At 42.0% G+C, this 12,716-nt stretch overlaps 1 protein-coding gene and 1 long non-coding RNA gene across 4 annotated transcripts in view; one reads left to right on the top strand and one right to left on the bottom strand.

Moving 5' to 3' along the window:
* ERCC4 (ERCC excision repair 4, endonuclease catalytic subunit) overlaps positions 1–8,299 on the bottom strand; it is a 40,946-nt gene extending 32,647 nt beyond the window's left edge. Inside the window, exons 1-2 of one of the 2 annotated variants that reach the window (XM_027961116.3) lie at positions 8,084–8,299; positions 6,279–6,459 (exon numbers count right to left, since the gene is read on the bottom strand). In XM_027961116.3, the coding sequence (XP_027816917.1) occupies positions 6,279–6,459; positions 8,084–8,287 (385 nt within the window). In that variant the 5' untranslated portion in view covers positions 8,288–8,299. The remainder of the gene's footprint in view (positions 1–6,278; positions 6,460–8,083) is intronic. The other variant, XM_042240508.2, reaches the window with a different exon arrangement.
* Positions 8,300–8,427: 128 nt separating this feature from the next.
* The window catches only part of LOC132658585 (uncharacterized), a 97,813-nt gene continuing 93,524 nt past the window's right edge, over positions 8,428–12,716 (top strand). Inside the window, exons 1-3 of one of the 2 annotated variants that reach the window (XR_009598416.1) lie at positions 8,428–8,738; positions 8,839–8,946; positions 9,042–9,175. This is a non-coding gene — a long non-coding RNA (uncharacterized LOC132658585). The remainder of the gene's footprint in view (positions 8,739–8,838; positions 8,947–9,041; positions 9,176–12,716) is intronic. The other variant, XR_009598417.1, reaches the window with a different exon arrangement.

Here is a 12,716-nt window from a genome sequence, read left to right as displayed (position 1 = left end):
CCAAGACTCCACTCTTGAAGAGATCAAGTATGCAGAGACGTCTCAGCAGAGGCAGCAGACCGAAAGCTGCCTGGTGCTCCAGCTGCCCTGCAGGACTCTGCCACCCCTCCCACTCTGCCAGCCTGCACCGGGCTCCTGCTCCAGTCCCTCCTGCCCCAGCCCTATCCCCCAACAAGGCAGCTCCACCAGCGCACCCTCAGGGAAGATGCAGTCTTTGCTCTCTTCAGACCCAGCTCTCCCACCAAAAGCACCCATGGGGCACATAGACTGCAAAGGACATGCCCACACAGGGACATGGATTCAAGACTGGGACAGGTAACTGTGCTGCCTAACTTCATAGGGACAATCAGAGAAAGTCAAGTAAAATGAGAATACAGAAGAATATGCTCCAAACAAAAGAGCAAGATAAAATTCTGAGGATAAAACCCTAATGAACAGAGATAAGTAATTTACCTGATAAAGAGTTTAAAATAAGAGTCATAAAAATGCTCACTGAACTTGGGAAACTCAGCAGTGGCCACAGGACTGGAAAAGGTCAGTTTTCATTCCAATCGCAAAGAAAGGCAATGCCAAAGAACACTCAAACTACCGACACACTGCACTCATCTTACGTGCTAGTAAAGTAATGCTCAAAAATTCCCCAAGTCAGGCTTCAGCAATACGTGAACCGTGAACTTCCAGATATTCAAGCTGGTTTTAGAAAAGGCAGAGGAACCAGAGATCAAATTGCCAACATTCACTGGATCATCAAAAGAGCAAGAGTGTTCCAGAAAAACATCTATTTCTGCTTTATTGACTATGCCAAAGCCTTTGACTGTGTGGATCACAAGAAACTGTGGAAAATTCTGAAAGACATGGGAATACCAGACCACCTGACCTGCCTCCTGAGGAACCTGTATGCAGGTCAAGAAGCAACAGTTAGAACTGGACATGGAACAACAGACTGGTTCCAAATAGGAAAAGGAGTATGTCAAGGCTGTATATTGTCACCCTGTTTATTTAACTCATATGCAGAGTACATCATGAGAAACACTGGGCTGGAAGAAGCACAAGCTGGAATCAAGATTGCCGGGAGAAATATCAGTAACCTCAGATATGCAGATGACACCACCCTTATGGCAGAAAGTAAAGAACTAAAGAGCCTCTTGATGAAAGTAAAAGAGGAGAGTGAAAAAGTAGGCTTAAAGCTCAACATTCAGAAAATGAAGATCATGGCATCCGGTCCCATCACTTCATGGCAAATAGATGGGCAAACAGTGGAAACAGTGTCAGACTTTATTTTTCTGGGCTCCAAAATCACTGCAGATGGTGACTGCAGCCATGAAATTAAAAGACGCTTACTCCTTGGAATGAAAGTTATGAACAACCTAGACAGCATATTAAAAAGCAGAGACATTACTTTGTCAACAAAGGTCTGTCTAGTCAAGGCTATGGTTTTTCCAGTGGTCATGTATTGATGTGAGAGTTGGACTATAAAGAAAGCTGAGTGCTGAAGAATTGATGCTTTTGAACTGTGGTGTTGGAGAAGACTCTTGAGAGTCCTTTAGACTGCAGGGAGATCCAACCAGTCCATCCTAAAGGAGATCAGTCCTGGGTGTTCATTGGAAAGACTGATTTTGAAGCTGAAACTCCAATACTTTGGCCACCTCACATGAAGAGCTGACTCATTTGAAAAGACCCTGATGCTGGGAAAGATTGAGGGCAGGAAGAGAAGGGGACGACAGAGGATGAGATGGTTGGATGGCATCACCGACTCAATGGACATGGGTTTGGGTGGACTCCGGGAGTTGGTGATGGACAGGGAGGCCAGGAGTGCTGCAGTTCATGGGGTCACAAATAGTTGGACACGACTGAGTGATTGAACTTACTGACTGACTGAACTTGGGAAAAGAACAGAGGAACATAGTGAGAACTTCAACAAAGAACAAAAAAGAGCCAATCAGAACTAAAAAATACAATAAAGTGAAAAATGCTAGAAAGACTAGCATACTAGTCCTAGAAGGACTTAAGTCCTTAAGTAAATTTAAGAACAGTGGAATTATATCAAGGATCTTTTCCAACCATAACAGGAATGAAACTAGAAATCAATACAGGAAGAAAATGGAAAAATACAAACACATGTAGTTAAACAACATGCTACTAAAAAACCAACAGGCCAACAAAGATATCAAATAGGAAGTTAAAAAATTCCCTGATATGAATGAAAACAGAAATTTAACTTTCCAACATCTACGGGATACACTTAAAGCAGTTCTAAGAGGGAAGTTTAAAGTGATATAGGCCTACCTCAAGAAACAAGAAATTTCTCAAGTAGACATCCTAATTTTCCATTTAAAGGAATTAGAAAAAAAACATAGCCCAAAGTAAGCAGAAAGAAGAAAATAAAAACCTGAGTGGAAAGAGAGACCAAAAAAGCCAAACAAACAATAGAAAAGATCAATAAAACGAAGAGGTTTTTTTTTTTTTTTTTTTAAAGACAAAATCGATCCTTTAGCAAGACTCCTCAAGACAAAAAAAGGGGAAGGGCCCAAATAAAATTATAAATGAAAGAAGCAAACTTACAATTTATATCACAAAAATATAAATAGTCATAAGAGAATATACTAAGAGTTATACGCTAGCAAATTGGACAACCTAGAAGAAATGGATAAACTCCTAGAAACATACAATCTTCAAAGACTGAATCAGAAAAAAATAAAATATCTAACTAGTAATAAAACTGAATCACTAATAAAAAAAATCCCAACAAAGAAAAATCTAGGTCTAGGAATTCCACCCAACATTACAGGAAAAGTAAATACCTATGGTTCTCAAACTATCAAAAAAATCAGAGGATGGAAACACCTCAAAACTCATTCTACCAGGTCAGCATTACTCTGATACCAAAACCAGACAAAGACACTACAAAAAGAGAAAATATCCCTGACGAACACAGATGCAAAAATCCTCAACAAAATATTAGCAAACTGAATTCAACAATATATAAAAAGCATCACACTTCATGACCAAGTGTGATTTATTCCAGGGATGCAAGGATGGTTCAATATTGAAACTCGACTTGTGAATACTGAACCATTAACAAAACAAAGGATAAAAATCACATAGTCTTCTCAATAGATACAGAAAATGCATTTGACAAAATTCAACATCCATTCATGATAAAAACTATCAACAAAGTTGGATAGAGAGAACATACCTCAACATAATAAAAGCCATTTATAACAAACCCACAGCTAATGTTATACTCAATGGTGAAAAGCTGAGTTTTTCCTCTAAAATCAGGGACATGACAAGGATGTCCACTTTTCCCACTTCTATTTACATAGTATTAAAAGGGCTGCCCTCAGCAAGCAGACAAGAAAAAGAAATAAACGGCATCCAAATTGGAAATGAAGAAGTAAAACTATTTCCAGATATATACTATATATAGAAAATGCTAAAAACTCCATCAAAAAACTTTGAGAATACATAAATTAAGTTGTAGGCTACAAGATTAATATACAGAAATCTGTTGTGTTTCTTTACACTAAGTATTAGGTATTGAAAAGAGAAATCAATACAACAATCCCTTTAACAACTTAATCAAAAAGAATAAAATACCTAACAATAAATTTAACCAAGGAGGTGAAAGATCTGATTTCTGAAAACTATGACACTGATGAAAGAAACTGAAGACAAATGGAAATATATTTTGTTCATGAATTGGAAGAATTAATATTGTTAAAATGACCATACTACCTGAAGCTATCTACAGATTTAATGCAATCCAAATCAAAATATCTATGACATTTTTTAAAGAATTAGAACAAATAATTTGATTAGAACCACAAGACTTCAAAGAGCAAAACGAAACAACACTGGAGCTATCACCTTCATTGAGATTATACTACAATGCTATAGCAATCAGAACAGTATGGTTCTGGCCCCAAACCAGACACAAATATCAATGGAACAAAATAGAAAGCCCAGAAATAAACTCAAGCACATGGTCAACTAATTAACATCACTTCATGGCAAATAAAAAGGGAAAAAGTGGAAGTAGTGACAGATTTTCTGTCTTAGTCTCCAAAATCACTGCTGACAGTGATTGCAGTCATGAAATAAAAAGACACTTGCTCCTTGGAAGAAAAGCTATGACAAAACTAGATCGTGTATTAAAAAGCAAAAACATTTTGTTCACAAAGGTCTGTACAGTCAGATCCATGGTTTTTCCAGTAGTCACGTATGGATGTGAGAGTATGGGTTGGCCCATAAAGAAAGCTGAGTACTGAAGAGCTGATGCTTTCGAATTGTGGTACTACAGAAGACTCTTGAGAGTCCTTTGGACTGCAAGGAGATCAAACCAGTCAATCCTAAAGGAAATCAATCCTGAATATTTATTGGAAGGACTGATGCTGAAACTGAAGCTCCAATACTTTGGCCACCTGATACAAAGAGCTGATTCACTGGAAAATACCCTTATGATGGGAAAACTGAAGGCGAAAGGAGAAGAGGGCAGCAGAGGACAAGATGGTTGGATGGCATCACCAATTCAAAGGACACGAACTTGAACAAACTCTGGGAGATAATGAAGAACAGGGAAACGGCATGTTGCAGTTCATGGTGTCGCAGAGTCGAACATGACTTAGTGACTACACAACCACAACAAAATGGGGAAAAGACTCTCTTCAATAAGTGGTGCTGGGCAATCTAGACAGTTACATGTAAAATAATGAAATCAGAACATGTTTCTCACACTGTATTAAATCAACTCAAAATGGACTAGAAACCAAAATTTAACCATAAAACTCCTAGGAGAAGACATAGGCAGTAGGCTCTCTGACATCTGTCTTAGCAATACTTTTTGAATCTGTCTCTTTAGGCAAGGGAAACAAAAGCAAAAATAATCAAATGAGCCTACACCAAATTAAAAAGCTTTTGCACAGTGAAAGAAGCCAACCAACAAAATGAAAAAGCAACCTACTGAATGGGAGAAGATATTTGCAAACAATATTTCCAATAAAAGATTAATATCCAAAATGTATAAAAAATTTATACAACTCAGTATCAAAAAAAGAAAAAAACCTGATTAAAACATGGGCAGAGGACCTGAATAGGCATTTTTCCAACACTGGCCAACAGAGACAAACAATGAGATATCACTTCACACCTCTCAGAATGTCTATTGTGAAAAAGACAAGAAGTTATAAGTGTTTCTGAGGTTGTGGGAAAAAAGGAACCCTTGTGCACTCTTGGTGGGAATGTAAATTGGTATAGCCACAGTGGAAAATGTATGGAGGTTCCTCAAAGAATTAAAAAGAAAAGTACCATATGATCCAGTAACTCCACTCCTGGGTATTTGGAGAAAATAAGAACATTAATTGAAAAAGATACATGCACTGCAAAGTTCATAGCAGCATTACCTATAAGATTCAACTGAAGTATCCACAGGTGGAGGAATGGATAAAGAAGATGTGCTACATATATATATAAATATCCAATGGAACATTGCTCAGTCATAATAAAAAATGAAATTTTGCCATTTTCCACAACATGGATGGACCTGGAGGGTATTATGCTAAGGGAAGTAAGTCAGACAGAAAAAGACAAATGCTGTGTTTTTACTTTTATGTGGGATCTAAAAAATAAAACAAATGTAAAAAAACAGGAACAGACAACAAACTAGTGGTACCAGTGAGGAGAGGGGTCGGGGAGAAGCAAAATACAAAAAGCAGATCAAGAGGCACAAACTACTAAGCTAAAGACGTAACGTACCGGTCAGGGAATACAGTCAATCTTTACAATAAATTTGTATGGAGCATAATCTATAAAATATTGAATTAACTGTGTTATACACCCGAAACCAATGTAACACTGTAAGTGAAAGACACTGGAAAATTTTTTTTTGAAAATTTCAAAATCATGGTTAAAAAAATACTCTTTAAAGAGGAAAAACCAAACTACTTTAGGGGATACACAAAGAATATTTATAAACATTCAAATCTGATTAGCTTCTAAAAGCAACCGCCAGTCAATTACTAAGCATTGACTGAATATGAGCTTAAAACACACAGAAATGTCAATCTTACATTTAGTTTCTCATTCAGGCCATAAATATTTACTGAGCATCCAAAATGTTGTCAGGTATTGTGTTAACACCTGGAAGCAAAATGCTGAGCAAAAAAAAAAATCCAATGCTGTTTACAACAAGGTTCTAGTCTGGAGTTTAGCAGAGAGAACAGACATGCATGGGAAAAAAAGAAACATATGCAAATAACAATAAGGCTTCAAATTCTCACCGGTAATTAAATCTGAAGGTATTCTATCAGTCAGGAAATCAACTACAAGTATTCTGCTTGTTGCAAATATCACACCGCCTTGTGTGTATACTTCATAGCGATTGCTACTTGTGATTTCATTTGTTACTCGGCGAGGGAGATGTTCAACTCCTTCTATCTTCAGCTGATTGATAAAATACTCCTAAATCAAATTAAACTGGATTAGCAGACTATTTAATACAAGGCAGTTTTTAATAGGTTGCAAGTGTTTGTATTTAAAGAGCTTCCCTGAAGGCTCAGAGGTAAAGAATCCGCTGGTAATTCAGGAGACGTGGGTTCCATCCCTGGGTGGGGAATATCCCCTGGAGAAGGAAATGGCAACCCATTTCAGTATTCTTGCCTGTAGAATCCCAGGGGCAGAGGAGCCTGGCAGGCTACAGTCCACGGGGTTACAAAGAGTAGGACATGACTGACCACGGCATAGCACAGCAGCAGCATTTGTAATTAAAATGACATGAAGACTTATTCAGAGATTATGAACTTTATAATGAACATACAAATTACTACTTAACACTAATCAATCCATCGACATTTACTTAGGGTTTTGTTTTTGTTTTGGGGTTCGCACTAAAGACTCATTGCACTTGAGATGGTATTAGCAGTTTAGCAACAAAAAGACTTTAAAATCCTGGGCTAAATGACTGCTACCTAGAAAATACTGCCTGCCAGAGGTGGCTTTGCAGTCACGTGTACCATGTGAGAAGACAACAAGGGTACCCTTTTCCCAGGTGGTGTTTTAGACTATTAGTTCTGTCCGGGTCCCCCCTAGAGGGGATTTCATCATGTCAGTGGGACCCTTGGTCCTTCACATCTTCAGTTCCGTGCCACTTTTCCTGGGGGGCGCCTGTTGTGCTAAGTCCCAGTCAAGCACTAGGGATACCCAGATGAATCAGCCTGGTCCCCAGCTCTTAGGAGTTTATGGTCACTCTTCTCAGCTGGCATTTTCCCTGAGGCCACATGCTCTAGATAGCTAAGGGCTCATCAGACTTGTCACGCAGGCTGTGACACCTGTCACCATCCCACAACACAGGTGTATCCTGTTTTCCTCAGGGTCCTCTCCTCTCCCTAACCCAGGGACCCTTTCCCAATACCCCCAGCTTCCAGCTCCCTTCCCTTCTGACCTTATGCCCCTCGTCCCAAAGCCTGGGTGAACCCCCAGGACGTCCTCTTCCCTGCTTGCTGCTGCTGCCAAGTCGCTTAGGCTTCCCCAGACAGCGTCTCCTAAGTCCTCACTCCCCTCAGCGACTCCTCCATCCCCATCACTGTTCTCTTTTAGGGACCTCACTGCTCTGCCTCCAGCAAGTCCCTTAATATCCAACTTCAGGACTGCCTTGTTATTCCCACCCATATCCTCCTGCAAGTATCTCCCCACCCTCTCCAGAGACCTCCGATCCTTCTCCCCACCTCCATTCTCCTCAAATGAACTCCTCTAACTGCTCGAAGAGACCCTCCAACACTCTCAGGGTCCTCGCACCTGTGTCACGGTCCCGCATCTTCCCTCAGGACCCCGCCGCCCTCTCAGGGTCCTGGCACCTCCGTCAGCGTCCTGCAACCACCTCGGGACCTCTCCCACCGTCTCAGCGTTCCCGCACCCGCGCCAGGGGCCTGCATCTACCTCAGGGACCCTTACTCCACGCCCTCCCGCCTGCGTCAGGGCCCCGCATCGCCCTCAGAGGCCCGGCCTCCGCGCGAGGCCTGCGTCCGCTCAGGAGGCTCCCCAGCCCTCTCGGGGTCCCCTCGTCCCCCGCGCCGGAGGCCGCCCGCACCTCCTCGGCCGGCTGCGTGTTGAGCACCAGCACTAGGCACGCCGGGTGGCAGTGCAGCCGGAGGAAGTGATAGAGGAGCCGGTCCGCGCCGAGCCCGCGGGCGCACACTACCAGTCCGTCGGCGTCCAACAGTTCCAACACCAGCTGCCGCTCATATTCCAAGAGCGGCGCCATAGCAGTCGTTCGAGCCGGCGCCGGCTCCATGGGCGCCCTTCCGGGGCGGCGGCCGAACGTAGCCGAAGGAAGCCGAGTCTGAGACGAGAGTGGGCCGGACCAGGCCGAAGAGAGCCGAGTGTAGCCGAAGGGAGCCGAGACCTAGACGAAAGTCGCCGAAAGTAGCCGAAGAGAGCCGAGCCCGACAGGACGGGAGCAGGCCGCACGCAGCCGAAGAGGAACCTAGAGGAATCGAAGATTCGTGGACTCCGCGGGGAGGTGCTATCGCTCTCAACAGGTGTCTGCTGCGGGCTTCAGGTTTCACCTCGTCTGTAGTTTAGATTTGAGAGTCAGGCGGCCTAGACCCACTAGACCACAAGCTATCACAAAGCGAGAGAGGAGATGTAAACCCAAGGAACTGAGCTCGCTGACATTGTCCATTGAAAAAGTTAATTGTCAGTCTAAGGACTGCGCTTAGGATTGGTAGCATCTGCTACTCAGGGTGAGGTTTGCTCCTTTCTTTTGCAATGGGCCCCTCTTTTAAAAAATTTTTGAATAAGCAGAATAGTTTGTTAATCTCAGGCTCTTGTTTCTCTCGAAAGGTCTTGACTATAATTGCTGATGCTGCTAAGTCGCTTCAGTCGTGTCCGAATCTGTGCGACCCTATGGACTATAGCTTGCCAGGCTCCTCTGTCCATGTGATTCTCCAGGTAAGAATACTGGAGTGGGTTGCTATGCCTTCTTCCAGGGGATCTTCCCCAGCCAAGGATCGAACCCGCCTCTCTTACGTTTCCTGTATTGGCAGGTGGGTTCTTAAGTGAAGTCGCTCAGTCGTATCCGACTCTTTGCGATCCCGTGGACTGTAGCCCACCAAGCTCCTCCGTCCATGGGATTCTCCAGGCAAGAATGCTGGAGTAGGTTGCCATTTCCTTCTCCAAGGTGGGTTCTTAGCTCTGTAAGAAGTCGCAACCAGGTGTACCCAGTGTAGCCTTGTCTTCCACTAGGGGGACACCTAGGTATTGGTTCTGTAGGTAGAAATGCCTGTAATCTAATTAGAGGAATTCTTTTGTGTGTACGTCCCCTTTTCCCCAACCTCCATTATTAGAAAATAAAAAATACTGTATAAGTAAGCAAAAATAGAAATAATGTTATTCTATTACCAGAAATTACTACTGTAACATCATCTAAGCTTTTAGTTTCTGTCTTTTTTTTGGTATATAAATTCTCACCACAGATCATTATTTTACTGATATAATGAGTAACCCTGATTTAAATCAAGAGTTTGTTGCTCTCATCTGATAAATCTGTGAACGTGGCATTTAATATTCTTCTACAAAATTCTGTTTTTGACAGTTTTATTGAGGATAATTGTACAGTCACATTCAGTTGTAAGAAATGCTGTTGCTGTTTGGGTGCTAGGTTGTGTCCGACTTTTTTGCAACCCCATGGACTATAGCCTGCCAGGCGCCTCTGTTCGTGGGATTTCCCAGGCAAGAATACTGAAGTAGGTTGCTATTCCCTCCTCCAGGGGATCTTCCCAGCCCAGGGATTGAACCTGTGTCTCCTGCGTTGGCAGCCGGATTCTTCACCACTGAGCAACCAGGGAAGCCCCCAAATTCTCTTATATATATGGCCGATGAGATTTCTGCAATGCAAATGTACCATCCTCATTTACCTAATTCCTTATTAGTGGACATTGAGTCTGTTTCCACTTTCCCCTGTCATATTGTAAATAATACTTTATTGAGCATCTTCAGACATAAATTCAACCATGCCCCTAAGATGCACCTTAGAAGCAGGTACTTACTAGGATAAAGAGAACAAACATATATAAGGTTTTTCATTACATCCCTGGTGCCACATCACCTTCTAGAAAGCCTGTACCGATTTATATCAACGTCAGTAGTTTACAGGGCTTCCCTGATGGCTCAGTGGTAAACAATCTGCCTGCCAATGCAGGAGATGCGGTTTAATCCCTGGGTCTAGAAGATCCCCTGAAGGAGGGCATAGCAACCCACTTCAGTAATCTTGCCTGGAGAATCCTGTGGACAGAGGAGCCTGGCGAGCTACAGTCCATGGGGTGGCAAAAGAGTTGGGTGCAACTGATCACGCAGCGGGAGGATCTGTTTCTCTACCTCTTACTGCTTAGTCTAGTACTTTACTTACATTTTGTCAAGATTTAAACCGGATATGGTATTTCCTAAATGTTGATTAAATGGAAAAGAATGTCTGCAGACTTCTCCATATGGCCATTCCTATGAGACTCCCTCCACTTTTGCAAGTGAGAAAATGGAGTCTCAAGGAGCTTTTGTAATTTGGCCAAGACCAGTCAACTAGTTAGGGCATTTAGTTCAGGACATGATAAGCAGGGACTCAACACATATGAAGGATATGCCTGTTGAAGTAACAACTCTGATATTCAAACCTGATTCCCAGCTGTGATATGCAAAGTAATGGCTCCACAAAGATGTTCATGTTTTAATCCCTTGGTACCTGTGAATATGTTACCTTATGTGGCAAACGAGACTTTGCAGACATTATTCATTTAGAGATTTCAAGATGGGGAGTGTATTTTAGATTGTCATGGTGGGCCCACTGTAATTATGAGCATCCACATAAAGGAAGGAGAGAGACCAGAGGGTGAGAGTCTGAGAAGGAGATGTGACAACGGAAACAGAGGTTGAAATGATGTGGAAGGGGCCCTGAGCCAAAGAATGCCGCCTTTTGTAGGTGAAAAAGGCAAGGGAATGAATTCTCCTCTGAGGCCTTCAGAAGGAACACATTGTTGCCAGCCAATTTTGCACTTCTGGCCCCCAGAACTGGAATATAATGAACTTGGGTTGTTCTAAGCCCCTGCATTTGTGGTTATTTGTTACAGCAACTGGAAACTAATACACAAGCATTCACTATTTCCAATAAACAGCTCTACAGATGAAGTCCCGTAAGAGTATATAATGAAGAAGTAATTTTGGAGGATGACTGGTCAATATATTGGGAAATTTAACATATCTATATAGATCCATACATATGTGAAAATATATTTACCCCACAAATATGTATTGGGCACCCATGACTTGTCAGTGAACAAAACAGATTAAAAGCTAGGCTACCGTAGAACTTATATTCTGTGGGGAACTTATGTATGAAGATGCTTATTCATCATACAATTTTGTGAACTGTCATTATTTTGCAGACATTTCTCCTGAATTTCTTACGCTAGGAGACTAGTCAAAACTTCTTCCTGCATCCCTAATGAGTGGAATATCATACAGTACTTACAAGCTGTTCAGTTCAGTTAAGTCGCTCAGTCATGTCCAACTCTGCGACCCCATGAACTGCAGCACTCCAGGCCTCTCTGTCCATCACCAACTCCCAGAGTTTATCCAAACTCATGTCCATTGAGTCGGTGATGCCATCCAACCATCTCATTCTCTGTCGTCCCCTTCTCCTCCCACCCTGAATCTTTCCCAGCATCAGAGTCTTTTCAAATGAGTCAGCTCTTCACATCAGGTGGCCAAAGTATTGGAGTTTCAGCTTCAACATCAGTCTTTCCAATGAACACCCAGGACCAGTCTCCTTTAGGATGGACTGGTTGGATCTCTTTGCAGTCCAAGGGACTCTCAAGAACCTTCTCCAACACCACAGTTCAAAAGCATCAATTCTCCGGTGCTCAGCTTTCTTCACAGTCCAACTCTCACATCAATACATGACTACTGGAAAAACCATAGCCTTGACTAGATGGACCTTTGTTGACAAAGTAATGTCTCTGCTTTTTAATATGCTGTCTAGGTTGGTCATAACTTTCCTTTCAAGGAGTAAGTATCTTTTAATTTCATGGCTGCAGTCACCATCTGCAGTGATATTGGAGCCCCCAAAAATAAAGTCAGCCACTGTTTCCACTGTTTCCACATCTATTTGCCAAGCTGTATGTGACAAGATACCAAATCCATGCTATTATATAATACAAAAAGTAACTTCTAAACAGTAATGTATAGAATGGTCCCATTTGTTTAAAGAACCAGTAAACAGACATTATTTCCTTATGACTACATAGAAAAGCCCTTAGCAAAAGTAATAGCTTCTGGGGAGTTGAAATGGGTGGTTGGAATAGGGTGAGACCTTTACATTTCAGTTTATTCCGTTCTGCTCTGTTTGACTTTCTTACCGTTATCTTATATTGCTTTTATAATGAAAGCAAAAGAAAACACTTCCCAAGTACTAAATAAATACTTCGTCAGTACTGCACACTATTACATCGTGAATTCTATATTTCATGTGTGTTCTGGGCAACAATGTCAAAAGTTGGTATCTAGGGAAGCAGAATTTTGTATTAATAAATTCTAGCAGATGTGTCTAGACTTTGTAGTTTTGCCCCTCAGTCAGTTCAGTTGCTCAGTCATGTCTGACTCTTTGCGACCCCATGGACTGCAGCACACCAGGCTTCTCTGTCCATCACCAACTCCTGGAGCTTATTTAAAGT

Source organism: Ovis aries, chromosome 24, assembly GCF_016772045.2.
Source record: "Ovis aries strain OAR_USU_Benz2616 breed Rambouillet chromosome 24, ARS-UI_Ramb_v3.0, whole genome shotgun sequence".
Classification (NCBI taxonomy): domain Eukaryota; kingdom Metazoa; phylum Chordata; class Mammalia; order Artiodactyla; family Bovidae; genus Ovis; species Ovis aries.
This window is presented reverse-complemented; position numbering and strand designations above follow the sequence as displayed.